This window comes from Dreissena polymorpha, chromosome 1 (genome assembly GCF_020536995.1).
Source record: "Dreissena polymorpha isolate Duluth1 chromosome 1, UMN_Dpol_1.0, whole genome shotgun sequence".
NCBI classification, from domain to species: domain Eukaryota; kingdom Metazoa; phylum Mollusca; class Bivalvia; order Myida; family Dreissenidae; genus Dreissena; species Dreissena polymorpha.
In genome coordinates, this window is record NC_068355.1 from 100,897,613 (window position 1) to 100,914,433 (window position 16,821).

At 35.2% G+C, this 16,821-nt stretch overlaps 1 protein-coding gene across 1 annotated transcript in view; it reads left to right on the plus strand.

Annotated features, from left to right (window-relative positions):
• Positions 1–6,181: 6,181 nt before the first annotated feature.
• LOC127842804 (3-methyl-2-oxobutanoate dehydrogenase [lipoamide] kinase, mitochondrial-like) overlaps positions 6,182–16,821 on the plus strand; it is a 63,315-nt gene continuing 52,675 nt past the window's right edge. The window contains exon 1 of the mRNA XM_052372544.1: positions 6,182–6,600. Within this exon, the coding sequence (XP_052228504.1) occupies positions 6,421–6,600 (180 nt within the window). The 5' untranslated portion in view covers positions 6,182–6,420. The remainder of the gene's footprint in view (positions 6,601–16,821) is intronic.

A 16,821-nucleotide genomic window follows, 5' to 3' on the forward strand; every position in this document is an offset into this window, starting at 1 on the left:
CGGATTTGCCTATTGAAATTTTTCAGGGTTAGCTTGCATCTTATTAAAATGAAACCAATCAATAAGAATGTTACTTTCATGTTTTAAAACACTTATAAGTTCATCAAAGTTTGTTGTGTAAAATGAAAGAGTATTATCATCTGCATAATTGTAAAGGGTAGATATGTTGAGGCCAGCAGCTTCAATTGACGGTCCGTTTAAAACACGAGATGTCTGTTGGTTCCCACTTTGATGTTCTTTTTGAAAAAAGTAAGGTGCTAGTTACGCACAAGTTAGGCGAGTGGGAGGGTTTTTGTCCGCCCCTATAAAAATGACGGGAGGGTTTTTGTCCGGGAGTTTTTTTTTCCGTATTCCGTTGCCGGCGGCGGATGCCACGCGAACACGCTACACACACGTCCATTAAAATTATTACTTCGAAATTAATTTTCAAGTTGCATGTAATATATTTAAATTATCACAGTATGATTTTTTAAAGGCTTGATATAACATAAAACGTTCGCTAGTGAATTATTTTTAACAGATAATTCAACAGTACATGCATATTTATACACCTTCTTAAAGTGGACAACAAAACAATGAATCTGATTGGCATTTATGAATTTTCCAATTGCAAACTCGCTTTTTTGTCTGATATGAGGCATAATAATTCAATGCATTACATGTATTTAACAATTCCGTCAATTCTATTTTAATTGCATATGATGGGATGAATCACGCAGAGACTGGGGCATATGTTATACACGTGTCACTCATAAATCCTTAAATACCATAAACCTTTAAATTATCTCCCGGTGCTGACAGCCGCTGTAGCCAAATTCTTTTCCTGTTATCAAGGCGTATGTGAATCTTTTACAAATATTTACGTAATCTGGTAATCTGTTAATGTGTGGCTTAATTAGCATATTTTGGAAAACAATAGAAACAGATATTCAATAGTAAATGTATTCGTAAAAGTTAGTTTTCTGTATCTTCATTTGAGTTTTATGTGGCTCAATTAGTATATTTCAGAAAACAATAGAAACAGATTCGTAAGAGTTAGTTTTCTGTATCTTAATCTGAGTTTTAAAAAATTCATTGTATTTAACTAAAAATGTAAAAAAAATAAAATAATCGAAATTAACTAGAAATAGCGCGGCAGCGGCCGACGCGTATCCCCACGCCGCATGTTTGACACAGGGGGCGCCCCAGGGTTGATAATGGGACCATGCATAGTTGAGATTTACCGTATTGTCATAAGATATGCTCAGTATCAATTTGAAGTAAATCGGTGTAGAAATTAAGAATTTATAGTAAAAGGCAATTTTGGATTGGCGTGGTCTATGTGGGCGGGGGCGCCCCAGGGTTGATAATGGGGGCATACATAGTTGAGATCGACCGTATTGTCGTAAGAGATGTTCAGTATCAATTTGAAGTAAATCGGTGTAGAAATGAAGAAGTTATAGTAAAAAGCAATTTTTGGTGGGCGTGGTCTATGTGGGCGGGGCGCCCCAGGGTTGGTAATGGGGCCATGCATAGTTGAGATTGACCATATTGTCATAAGAGATGTTCAGTATCAATTTGAAGTAAATGGGTGTAGAAATGAAGAAGTTAATGTAAAATAACATTTTTTTTAAAATGAGTGAAAATCTCTGACCTGGCCCACCCCAACCCCCATAACTTTTGACCCAGGGGTCAGATCAAATACCAAACAGTGCATGGTCGCACATATGCTTATAGCTACCATGTGTGTAGTTTCAATGTTCTAGTGCTTATAGTGTTGGAGGAGATAGTGGCCAGGACGGACGGACGGACAGACGGACGGACGGACAGACGACGGAGATGACCACAATATCCCCACGCTTTTCAAAAAGCGTGGGGATAATAACAATTTATTCGTTGAAAATTCTTCACTAATTAAAATAGTCAACACTGTTAATTTAAACAACATTAAACAAATTAATTATTCATGATAACAAACCTCACACACTAACTCCATTTCTGTCATTGTTTTTATACATAGATTCATCATCCTAAATCAACAGTGATAATTGTTTCACTAATTTCTAAACAACAGGATACATTTTGGAGACATAAAGTATGAAATGATTTCTTGCAATGCTTACATTCATCTAGTTACACAATTCAAATAACCATTCTAATCACAACTTAAGCAATTAAATGGGAGGTTCTACTAATGTTGTTAAAACTTGTTACCCAACACTTTTGCTTGTATATTCACATGTGACATTTATAACTTGTACACTTCAACACCGTTATTTCGAACAACGATAACCCGAAATCACCGTTGAATCAAAGTATTTTTTAGGTCCCGATTTTGTTTCTTCTTTGTTTAATGTAAAATTTCATGGTTAATCCGAACTGCGTTAAACCAAAGAAAGTTAATTCGAGGTTATTATGTCGGTCCCAACACTATAATTCGCACCCAATCATTAATCCGAAGTCAAAACTTTACTCACAACCAGCTGCTAAATGAGCGTAATTTCGCACGTTGAGTAAATGTTGTCAAATGAAATGCAAATATAATCTCTACGTTTTTTAAGATAATATCATTACAAAATGTATGATACAAAGATGTCGAATTTGTATTTTTCTACTTTGAAAAACGTAAAAATAAACATGCAATAGAATCATCGATAAAAAATGTACATGACCAAACAAATATAATTCACCGATTTTTAATCTGATTACTTGTTTGATTTTGAAAAAGTAAAAAAGGCAAACATCGATAAAAATTGTCATAACCAAACAAATTTAATTCATAGAATTTTGATCAGTTAATTTTTCTATGTGTAACAAAGTTAAAAAAACATACATGGCAAACATCGATAACAGTGAACATGAACATATATGCAATATTTTTACCAACAGATATATTTCAAAAGGACAGACAATGCAGCAAAACACTAAACATTTTACACAAATACATAAATTTAAACAGTTTTTTTAAGAATACCAATGTTACTTATTCAAAGATGCAAATTAAATGATTTAACATACCGACAAATATTTCACATTTTTATTCCAAATCAATACAGAATTTTCGATGCATTATACATATGATGCATACAAATATCACATATTAATTATACAGGAATATTATTTTCATCTCGTAAATATAGCAGAAGCTTCATTTACGAATAATTAACATTAGGCAATACTGTTTTATAGTAAAAATAGACACACAAAGAAGTGGAGTCGTTTTGAAAATAAAAATTCAACACATGTCGCCAAAATTACGTCGATCGTTATAGCAGAAACACATAATTTATAACAATAGATACAAAATACCCACTGCATTTTATTTGGTACTAAGCGAGATTATTCTGCCGCGAGCAGTTGACAGAGTGACGTGTGGACCGTAATTAATTTTTGTTGTTGATTATACAACTATTATTCACACCCTAATCCCAAAGGGGCCCATTACAATATTTTTTAAGGCAGACAATGCAGCAAAAAAACACTAAATATTGTTTTATCATAAAGTCAAATATGATGGGTCTTTACTTTTTGAATGCAAACACTAGTGAGTCATAAATACTCGATATAGCAAATCATAATCATATATTCATATCTAATACGACATCTAGTCACAAATAAGTTAGAAGGAAAAAGCTATTGTAAAACAATTTTATGGAATAACAAAATAAAATAAACTCAAACAAAAGTACATTAATTAATAGTACGCTAATAAAAAAAATTCATCACATAAAATCTAGTATATACACAAACAACACGCAATTTTTCAATGTGCTAATATCTAATTATACCAAACTCTTTTATGTACCATTAACTGGCGTTTTTATTAATTGCTATTAAACTGTGATCAACTGAGAAAAAATACATCACATCTACTTTAATTGGCAATGCGATTTGTGTATATACTTTGCAAACGGATTGAACATCAATTAAATGATATAATATACCAGTGCCGAAGTGACTAACTGTCGAACTAGTAAAACCCGAGTGCCGAAGTGGCACTTTTTTACGGTGCCGAAGTAACCAGTTGCCGAAATGACTAGATGCCACGTCAAGTGCTACGTTTTTTCGGCGTAAGCTGTATTAAGCCAGCTTTTCACCCTGACTTGACCTTTGTAAGTGTCCAATAATATTCAAATGAAATTTCCCGCGGCTAGGTACGAATGAATACACTTCATTTATTCCATTGGCTGATTTGAGTATAACACCAGAACATTGGGAACATATCCGCGTCTTTAAAACACTGTTTTACTGCATGAAACAATTTTATCTCTAATGAAAAGGCTCAATAGATAGAACAGTTTTACAATCAATTTTCGACATAAATACAGTTTGTGCGTTCACCTTTTATTTTCAGAGAATTACCAGCGCAAAAGCGTTTATACTAAAGGCTATATTCTTATATTTAGTACTTACTTGCATTGCATTTCAACCCGCGAGGTTTCGGGTCAAATCGCGGCCAGTATGTGAAAGTCAGAGTTTATATACAGTTCATCACCGGAGTTCGCAGAAGGGGTTGCGATATTTTCATTGAAGGAAAAAATTGGAATCTATGTTATTTTTGTCTGATGGAGTAAATAGTTCGTTTAGTCGCTTTGTCGATATATCAATATTTTAGGCACAGCTGTTGCCTTGTTCGTGTACAGTTGGCGTAAACAAGCCGTCGTTTCAGCAGCAGAATTGTTACCTAACTTTAATGCATTGCATTCCAATCCGCAAGGTATCAAGGTCAGTTTGCGGTCAGTTGCAGAAATCTTTATATAAACGCCGTCTCGTAAACTTTGTGCACTTGAAGTCTGTTTTGATCAGAAAGATACTAAATAAAGATACTAGTATTCGGCGATATTATTGTGGTATGTCAATCATCGATTTTTAATATGTTTTCAACATTTGTATGATAAGGACCAATTTTGATAAAATTAATTAAAAATATTTATCCATTTAGACCAGTTTATTAAGCATGAGCACAATAATTCACTATACTATAATTATGCAATTAAATAAGATTCGAGTATTGCCGGCTGACCTATATGCACTCGTTTATTTTCATGTTTCTTGTGTTTTTCTATTCTGTAAATATAGATATCTGAGTAATAATATCACATAAAGCAAAATAAGCCACGAAATCTGGCGCAACACCCCGTAATTGATTTGCTTGTGATGTAGCTAAGAACTGCGCAGAAAAAAGGCATCCGCTACTTTTTATCTCATAGAGATAACTTTTGATCGTTCATAAACATCGACCATTATCAACGCCGTATATCTTTTTTAAAGATATTTCTTGTTATCAGTAATATGAGTAAGACCGGTGTGTACACAATAAGCAAAAATGATAAAAAGATTTCTAAACTGTTTGAGAGGTAAAACTTGGAAGAGCTTGTGCACTGTACAAATTTATCAAACATTCAGTGAACCGTAGTGTCTTGAGTCTAAATGCTCCGGAAAAATGGGGTGTCGGTCAACTCGCCCCCAAGTCAACTCGTCCCGCGGTCAACTCGTACCCATTTTTGTCAACTCTCGTACCCATTTTTGTCAACTCGTCCCTGTTTTTGGTCAACTCGTCCCTACCCGAGTCAACTCGTACCCGATATACAGAAGTAGGTGTAGAATGGTCAGTTTAATAGTCTCAATCATAGAGATGATGTCTAATTTTCTCTTAATGTTGTCCCCTTGAATAATCCAAGCACGTGATTGTCAGAATTAATGTCTCGTTCATAGGTAATTTATCTACTGCGGATAAGTATAAAGCAGGGAAAGGGTTGATGAAAATTGTCACTTGTAATCGGTGTCTTTCAAAGGTTATTTGTTTTTAAGGGTGCGAAAGGTGTTATTTACAGCGTACGATAATTTATTGCCTTGCATTATTCAAAGTTAAGTGGTATTTTAATGAATTGTATGGCTTACCCACTGTATATTTGTTCTTTATATTGTTTGCTATATACATTGTATATATTTTATGCAATAAGAATATGGTATGGTGTAAAACTTTGAAATTTTGTTAAAGTTGTGAAATAAAAGCGCTATGTTAAACTCTATTTTTGTGTTTCTTATTTATGTGTTGCATAAATTACGCGTCTTGAGCTCATTGCCAAATGAATAGCTTGAATAAGGTACGTGTTGACCATGGGACGAGTCGACTTGGTGATGAGTTGACCAAAATGGGGACGAGTTGATCACGGGACGAGTTGACTTGGGGACGAGTTGTCCATTGTGTACACACCACATTTATTAAGTGTCAAGGTCACTGTAAATAGGCTGTAAATAATAAAGAAAATAATGGGTCACAATAAACTCACTGAACTAAGTTTTTACTATATTAATCGACACAGGAAATATTTAAATAATGCAAAAAATTAAATAATGCGCGGAAGGCGTTATGTGTGAACTATATGTTGTCATCTTTGGACTTGTGTCTCCTATTTAAACGCTGTTTTGTACAAAAACATGTTGAACATAATCAGCTGTTCTCTTCGAAGTGGTGGCTGTAAATCGGTTGCGTTTAATTCGCAGCGGAACCTCTCAATTTCAGCCCCGTACGGTGCAGTGATCTCTGAAAAAAGACAGTTGACTCTTCGATCGAACAATACCAGTATTCAAAGTGCAATTGAAAAAACAGCAACTGAGGTGAGGTTTGTTGTGTGGACAAAACAGAGCAACATATGGAAGGGTAGCTGCTGGTCACTATAACTTATAGCTTGTCTATCCGTAGTATCAGCCCTCTTAATGAATACGTACGAATTTTGGAGGTGAACAAATACAAAAACATGCATGTGTTATATGTCAATCTTTAATTAAATGTGTATTCTTTGACATTACAACGAAAAATGCATTTAAATCAGCAATGTTTTGACAAAATACTGGCTACACTTAGCTCCCTGTAGTTATATGTCTCATGTACGATTACTCGTAGTATAGGCCCTTCTGATTGGATGCTTAGATTTGTTACCAGGCCAAACAAAATAAATTGTGTGGTTCTGGTAACCCGACCCTACCTACAATTTTGGTCCCAACCCGACTTTTTTTCTTCTTGTATAAAAAAATTAGCATTATTCATTTTGTAATCCGAAACACGCTTCCGAATTTTAATGCTAACCCGACATCAACAAATTCTAGCATCTAATAAACAGTGCTTTATCCTTTGTCTCAATAAAAAGCGCGTCAAAATTATGCAGGCATGTAGAATGTCGCATGGAAAGTTTGGGTGTTGTGTTGTATAAAAACATGAACATCACGTCAGGCAATTTACGGGTGTTCAGTGGAAAAACCCGCCCGATTGGGTGTTATTTTATCACATCTTTAAATAGTAACAAACACCAAAATTTATTTGATACTTAAGAAAAATGGCGAATGTTTGTGTTTAGTGAAATTTTTGAGCACTTTTACATATATCATAAATATTTACCAGAATTTGCTTTAAAACTGGAATATACGGGATAATCGGGTAATAAGTAGCAATGGGAAAAGTAATAAGTATGCAGTAATAGATAGAAAGTATGGTTGATATGGATGTATTAAGAAATTGATCGAGACGGGATTATGCGTATCAATGCAGGAAAGGTAAAAACAATTTTTTTAAATGTTGTTGTCAATGACTTTATTGCTGTTTTTCTTGAAGAGTCATTAATATGTATAGACAGGATCTGACATATGCTCTGTTTGAGCTGCCATTTGTCAGGTGGATGGATGGTTCAATAACTGAATGAAGATGTGTCTTAGAGGTTAATAGGTTAGTTTCATGGATTTCTGAGCCTTTTCTGAAACAAAAAGACAATGTATGGTTAACAAAATATATTAAAACACTATAGCAATCGCTAAAGCATGTGAGCCTTTGCAAAGACCAAAAAAAACAAAAAACCTACCGTAACCCTACCTAATGTTTTTTCAGCCATTACCCGAACCACACAATTTATTTTGTTTGGCCCCATGCGCATGTGCTTTAGTTAAAAAAGTCACTCAATAGAAAAACGAAACTCTTGCTCATGTTGTTCGTAAAATAGGTTTACATTTTTAATTATAAAAAAAAGCGGCATATAAAACATTTGATAAAGCTACCATTAATCCATAAACAAACTAACATAATGGTTTGTTACGTAATTCAAAATCATAGCATCACCCTTGAGTAAACATGACCTACTTTCCAAACACTGGAAATCATGAGAATGATCGTCGTAATAGTCATGGATAACCATCAAATAGATTACATGTACAACTTCTAACAATTGAAAAAAACATTAACTATCCCGGGTACACAACATATACTAAAACAAACCCGGGAATTCTGATGCTAAATTGGTTGTTGTCGGCTATTTTTTTCCAATTTATAATGTTCATATTTATGGCAATATTTTATAAAATTTCTATATTATTGAAACTCATACTAAAAAAGAATGTTGGAGCAGATTTTGTTAAATGAAAATTGTGTTTTGTATTCCGACAATTTAAGACATCGGATTTCCGGCGGGAATAAAACTCGGGTACAGTCTAAACTGTCACATTTTTGTGAAATCTTAATGAAACTTGCATTCAGCATTTGTTTCAGAATTTCTTGGTCAAATGAGATAGTATACGGTGAATGTATATGTAATACATCACCGCCAGTTTCTGTATGTGGCTGTAGCAAAACTATTTTTGCACCATAGACTATTTATACACCATAGAAGTCACAGTTTTGACCAACACATCTTGAAAATGCTCAGAATATTGAAATTTGTGTATACCTGGGGATGAGTTAAAAAAATATTTTATTTATTTTCTTTGGTATTTAATAACATGGCAGCAAGATGTTGGGCAGTTTTCTTCAGAAGTAATTGTTAAAATATTTTTTTAACACTACCTGTTCAGAACATGTGTGTTCCTTAGGTTCTAAGGTAAGCAACTTAGTGTCTTTAGCCCTCTTGTCTCATATTCTTTGCCAATTTTCATCCAAAACTTACAGGAATCTTTCTTGGTCCTCTACCAAACATGCATATGGATCTGCTACAGTGCACAATATTTCATCATACTACGATTACAAATATGTCAATATATATTTTTGTCGACCTTTTGGTAAGTTTTTGTAAATAATGTAACACATGTTAATGAAAAAGAAATACATCTTAAACTTTTTCTTCTTATAAGAACAATTTTTTCTCCCTTAAACGTGTGGCGTTTTTTTGTTGATATGACATACATTTAAAATAACGGCATGCATTGAAGTATACACAAAACATACATCATTTAAAAATACAGTTAATCTTAATAAACAGGAAATTTAATAAACATATTTCGTGAACACAAGTCTTATCTTATCATGTACTTCTATTTTTTAGCTCACCTGATTGCTCAGGTGAGCTTTTGTGACCGGTCTTTGTCCGTCGTATGTCCGTCCGTCTGTCCGTTAACATTTGCTCCTAAACACTCTAGAGGCCACATTTCTTGTCCCATCTTCATGAAACTTGGTCAGAGGCTTTGTCCCAATGAAATTTGGCCGAGTTCGAAACTGGGTTGTGCCGGGTCAAAAACTAGGTCACAAGGTCAAAAAAAAGAAAAACCTTGTTAACACTGTAGAAGTCACATTTCATTCCCAATCTTCATGTATCTTTGTCAAAATGTTTGTTTTAATGATATCTTGGTTGAGTTTAATAGTGGTTCCAATCCGTTGAAAAACATGGCCGCCAGTGGGTGGGGCAGTTTTCCTTATTTGGCTATAGAGAAACCTTGTAAACACTCTAGAAGTCACAATTTATGCCCAATCATTATGAATGTTGGTCAAAACATTGGTTCAATTGATTTCTCGGAAGAGTTCAAAAATGGTCGAGATCGGTGAAAAAACATGGCCGCCAGTGGGCGGGGCATTTTTAACCAGGTTTTCCGAAGGAAAAAACTGGTTATTAGATTGGCGAATGCGGGCGGGCTGGCTGGCTGGCTGGCGGGCTGGCTGGCGGGCAGGCGGAATAAGCTTGTCCGGGCCATAACTATGTCGTTCATTGTCAGATTTTAAAATCATTTGGCACATTTGTTCACCATCATTGGACGGTGTGTCGCGCGAAATAATTACGTCGATATCTCCAAGGTCAAGGTCACACTTTGAGTTCAAAGGTCAAAAATGGCCATAAATGAGCTTGTCCGAGCCATAACTATGTCGTTCATCGTCAGATTTTAAAATCATTTGGCACATTTGTTCACCATCATTGGACGGTGTGTCGCGCGAAATAATTACGTCGATATCTCCAAGGTCAAGGTAACACTTTGAGTTCAAAGGTCAAAAATGGCCATAAATGAGCTTGTCCTGGCCATAACTATGTCATTCATTGTGAGATTTTAAAATCATTTGGCACATTTGTTCACCATCATGGGACGGTGTGTCCCACGAAAGAATCACGTCAATATCTCCAATGTCAAGGTCGCCACGACTAAAAATAGATTTAAAAAAAAAAAAAACTTACAAAGGGGGTTAATTTTTTTTGGTCATTTCAAAAGTTCAGTTTGAGTTTTCTCCCTTTATCAGATTTTTTTTTCACAATGAAAACCTGGTTTTGTGACAATTTTGTCCCTTGTATAGGTATATATTTGGCTAGAGAAACCTTGTAAACACTCTAGAAGTCACAATTTTTGCCCAATCATCATGAAAGTTGGTCAAAACATTGGTTTTATTGATATCTCGGACGGGTATGAAAATGGTCGGGATCGGTGAAAAAACATGGCCGCCAGTGGGCGGGGCATTTTTCTCTATATGTATATAGTGAAAACATGTGAACACAGTAGAAGTCACATTTTTGGCCCAATTTTCATGAAATTTGCACAGAACATAAAATTTTGTTTCCTTGATACAAGAGTTGAGTTCAAAAATGGTTCCGGTCAGTTGAATAACATGGCTGCTGGGAGGGGAGCAGTTTTCACATTATGCCCCTCCCCCCCTTTTGAAGAAGAGGGGGTATATTGTTTTGCTCATGTCGGTCCGTCCGTCCACCAGATGGTTTCCGGATGATAACTCAAGAGCACTTATGCCAAGGATCATGAAACTTCATAGGTACATTGATCATGACTCGCAGATGACCTCTATCGATTTTCAGGTCACTAGGTCAAAGGTCAAGGTCATGATGATAGAAATAGTAAAATGGTTTCCTGATGATAACACGAGAACACTTATGCCTAGGATCATGAAACTTCATAGATACATTGATCATGACTCGCAAATGACGCCTATTGATTTTCAGATCACTAGGTCAAAGGTCAAGGTCACAGTGACCCAAAGCAGTAAAATGGTTTATGGATGATAACTCAAGAACGCTTATGCCTAGGATCATGAAACTACATAGATACATTGATCATGATTCGCAGATTACCCCTATTGATTTTCAGGTCACTAGGTCAAAGGTCAAGGTCATGATGACCCGAAATAGTAAAATGGTTTCCGGATGATAACTCAAGAACGCTTAGGCCTAGGATCATGAAACTACATAGGTACATTGATCATAACTCCTAGATGAACCCTATTGATTTTCAGGTCACTAGGTCAAAGGTGAAGGTCACGATGACCCAAAATAGTAAAATGGTTTCCGGATGATAACTCAAGAACGCTTAGGCCTAGGATCATGAAACTTCATAGGTACATTAATCATGACTCTTAGATGACCCCTATTGATTTTCAGGTCACTAGGTCAAAGGTCAAGGTCACGGTGACCTGAAATAGTAAAATGGTTTCCAGATGATAACTCAAGAACGCTTATGCCTAGGATCATGAAACTTCATAGATACATTGATTATGACTCGAAGATGACCCCTATTGATTTTCAGGTCACTAGGTCAAAGGTCAAGGTCACGGTTACCTGAAATAGTAAAATGGTTTCTGGATGATAACTCAAGAACGCTTAAGCCTAGGATCATGAAACTTCATAGGTACAATTATCATGACTCGCAGATGACCCCTATTGATTTTCAGGTCACTAGGTCAAAGGTCAAGGTCATAGTGACCTGAAATAGTAAAATGGTTTCTGGATGATAACTCAAGAACGCTTATGCCTAGGTTCATGAACCTTCATAGTGTTATTGAATATGACTCGCAGATGACCCCTATTGATTATCAGGTCATTAGGTCAAAGGTCAAGGTCACAGTGCCAAAAAACGTATTCACACAATGGCTGTCAAGGTCACGATGACTCAACTTAGAAAAATGGTTTTCGGATGATAACTCCAGAATGCTTACGCCTAGGATCATGAAACTTTATAGGTACATTGATCATGACTCGCAGATGAAATAATGATAAAACTTGGCCAGGATGTTTGTCTTGACAATATCTAGGTCAAGTTTGACATTTGGTAAAGATTGAATGAACCGACTCCTCTCAGGTTAGCGAACTAGGGCCATCTGAGCCCTCTTGTTTATACAAATCATGCCTTAATACAGTTTATTCTACAAATCTCCTGTTTCAAATATTCAATGGGAAATGAAATGACTGCTAGAAACCTTTATTTATTTACAATAAGAAAATGTCACGAGACTGGTGGGGCTTTCCACTGCACCATGTGTTAGCAGCACCCTGTACCATTTTATGATCCCAGATCTCACTTGCAAAGAGCATAAACTGTCCAGTGACCCTTAAAAGTCTTTGTTACCAACTCTTTGTAATTTTGCTACTTACGTTTGCTTTTACTAAAGATATTTGTGTCAAAGAGTTCGCGAAAACCAAAGCAACGTACATAAAACACGTGATATACCGATCGCAAGTTTATGCATGCCTTATTGCTTGCACTATGTGGTATACAAGCCATAGGAAATCATCAAAGATTTTGAAAATAAACCTACCTGGTGCTGCTGTTTTCCTTTATAAAACAACTACTGACTTTGGGTGTCACATGACAGTTTTTGTTCTTTCCCAGTGGATCTTAAATAACCTTCAGTCTAACACCACCTCCAATCCCTCCACTCTTGTACACGGAAGGACTTGCTTTCCATCCTGTCATCTGCTCTTTACCTTTTTATAGACAGAAAGTCTTGTCAGGCCGCTCTGGGGTATAAGCCTAAAGCTGGAGGCTGAAAAGGCAAGTCTCTGCATGCAACTTGGGTCACGTTTGACCTCTCATCTGTCTTAAGGGGTCTACACCTTGTTAAGTAATAGGAAGCAGTGCTCCAGCTAGGCCTAAATTGAAGGGCGCCCCGCCCTGCCCTTCTGAACCTCCGCCCTGCCCTTCCTAGGGCCCCCTTGACCTTAAAAAAAAATAATATTTTTTTATTTTTTACATATGATAATTAATAAATCTCCTATTACATTGTATTTAATTTATTCCTAATTGTAGACATAATATTTGAATGGTTTAATTATAATGGGAATAATATTTTCTAACAATTATTTATAACAAAGTTAAATGCAACAGGAAGCACTCCTGAAAGGACCGCGCGCTCCAAAGTGCCCTTTTGACAAAATACTGTGCGCCGAAAGTGCCCATTTGACAAAAAAGCCCCCCCTGCCCTTTTCAGATCCTAGCTGAAGCACTGGGAAGATATTTATATCTTGTGTAACATGGCTAGTGGCATTGGGCTATGACTATTCCTCTCATATATTTCCTTGTATTTAAGATGTATATATTTCTGTTGTATAATTAACATTACTTCTAACTGCTTATTTAAATTTTAGCAGTAAACAAAAAATAATGTTTTAGTGCTGATCCAATAGTAAAAAATTACTAACCATTGTTGCTTTTGCTTTGTGATCTGTTGAAGCAAACTATATATGTTGCTAAATGGATGGTATACTTTTAGTTTCATGTATGACTGTTCACAAAAACACAAATATCAGTACAAGTACAATGTTTAAAAGCAGAATGATTAGAGTTAAATATAAAATATTGATGTTCAATGTTGACATGTGCATTCACATACTAATGTCTGGTGGTGATCATATGTAACATAGATACAGCTAAGACACAACACAGGCACATGTATAATTATGCAAAAACGAATATTTAAAAAGTCAGCTAGTGTAATTTACAGTCTTGTTTACTGTAGACTGTCTTCATTTTTTGCAACCTAGGCTTGACAAGTACATATTCACTGAAATCTAGGTAAATTTAATTCCCCAAACATCCATTGCATTCATATTTGTATACCTGAATGGTTTATGCAGAGTTTTGCATCATACACGAATAAATATTGTGTTTTTTCTTTAATGCTTAAAATGTTAGTTGAATGCATATATTTTTTAGCAGAGTTTAAGTGATGTGGTTTAATAGAATATATGTTCATCTTTGTTATAAATTATAAACTCCACGGTAATGTGGCCTTGATAATCTTGTGATCATTTTTAGAACAAATATTTGTGGACTTGCACAATTGCTTGACAGAAGCATGTCATCATGACCTAGCAAAAGCTTGTTGATATTATATGGTGCAATATATCAGGGATGCCTTGGCTAGCTTGTTTCTTTAAATGCATAAGTAGCAATTTATAGCTTCATAACACCTTAATCTTTAGTAGTCTTTATTATTCTCTGCTTTCTTTGAAGTTTGTTATACACACCTGATATGATATTCTACATTTTCAACAGAAAAAAAACATTTTTTTAAGAACTTCAATGAAGAAACAATCTTCCTACGCTGCTTGAAATACATAATTAATGTGTAATTAACTGATGTTATATTAAGAGTTTTTGAATTTTTCATTGTGAATGTAGCTAAAAAAAATACCAGCCTGAACTTAAAGGGACCTTTTCACAGATTTTGGTATGTATAGAAGTTTGTCATTAAATGTTTTATATTGATAAATGTAAACATTGGATCTAAAAAGCTCCAGTAAAACATCAAGAATAAAATTAAAGAAAGAAAAAAAGTTACGCTTAACTGGGCTCGAACCACTGACCCCAATACATGTAGTTGAAGTCTATCGCTTAGACCACTCGTCCATCAGTGCTCAAACATTGAGTGCCGTATTTTATAGTTTATATAAGCAATCCTTGGAGTATCACAAAATATAATGACAACAACAGAACTCTCAAAATTATTCAATCGTTTCGCATTGCAACGCTTTATAATTTTCAGGTTTTTAAATCGTCAAAAGATGCATATAATGGATATGTTAGAGCATGGTAAATGGTCCGTATTGCTGTTTCTTCTCAAATATCATAACTACAACAAATATCTGCAAATCTGACACAATTTTTTATTTTATTTTGTCAATGACCAAAACGTGAAAAGACCCCTTTAAAAGAATGAAAACAAAAAATGACATGAGGTACTTGATTAAAATAAGATTTCACCATATTTTATTTGATTTCTCCATGAAATTAAAAAGATATAAGAAAACTCAGCGTGCTTATTTACCCTGCCTTTTTCTGAAGGCATCCTTATAAACGAAAGATTATTATCCCCCACCAAAGGCAGAGGGATATAGAATTGGCGTTGTCCCTCCGTCTGTCATTCAGTTTGTCTGTCTGTCTGTCACAAAACATTTCAGGTCTTTATCTCAGAAACTATTCAAGATATCAACATGACACTTCATGGGTGTATAAATATCAATGAGGTGAAATGCCATGCACAACAACCATAACCATACACTTTCTTTAATAATAGTAATTGCCCTTTGTTTTTGTATGATGTACATGTAACTTTTTAGGGCTATATTTCAGATACCATACAATCATTCAAGATGATGCTACATAGGTGTATCAATATCAATGAGGAGAAGTGCCATGCTAAAGAACCAATGGGCGGGCTGGCTGGCGGGCTGGCTGGCGGGCTGGCGGAATAAGCTTGTCCGGGCCATAACTATGTCGTTCATTGTCAGATTTTAAAATCATTTGGCACATTTGTTCACCATCATTGGACGGTGTGTCGCGCGAAATAATTACGTCGATATCTCCAAGGTCAAGGTCACACTTTGAGTTCAAAGGTCAAAAATGGCCATAAATGAGCTTGTCCGAGCCATAACTATGTCGTTCATCGTCAGATTTTAAAATCATTTGGCACATTTGTTCACCATCATTGGACGGTGTGTCGCGCGAAATAATTACGTCAATATCTCCAAGGTCAAGGTCACACTTTGAGTTCAAAGGTCAAAAATGGCCATAAATGAGCTTGTCCTGGCCATAACTATGTCATTCATTGTGAGATTTTAAAATCATTTGGCACATTTGTTCACCATCATGGGACGGTGTGTCCCACGAAAGAATCACGTCAATATCTCCAATGTCAAGGTCGCCACGACTAAAAATAGATTTAAAAAAAAAAAAAACCTTACAAAGGGGGTTAATTTTTTTTGGTCATTTCAAAAGTTCAGTTTGAGTTTTCTCCCTTTATCAGATTTTTTTTCACATTGAAAACCTGGTTTTGTGACAATTTTGTCCCTTGTTTTTTTTTTATGATGTTACTTTTCAACGCTATATCTCAGATACAATACAAGATTACAACATAAAACTAGATGGGTGTATTGATATTAATGAGGAGAAGTGCTTTGCTGGAGAACCATAACCCTTCTTTTTTTTAAATAAGAGTGGTTGCCCTTTGTTGTTTTTTATGATGTTACTTTTCAGGGCTTTATCTCAGATACGCCGCAAGATTTCAACTTGAAACTTCATGGGTGTATAGATGTCAATGAGGAAAATTGCAATACATAAAAAAGAATTATCATACACTTAATGACTTTTTAAGAATTATACAATATATCAAGTTATTTGCGACCATTCATAAAAAATATTATGTAGCAGGGATATAAATTCTACAAATTAACTTGGTTTAACTTATTTAGGCATTTCTGCTTCTCTCATGAATGTTTGCAAAGAAAATTGCAACAGTCATGTAAGTACATGTAAGAATTTAACAAGATGATTCCATTGGATATGTAACAACTAGGCAAGCATTGGCGTTTTCAAATA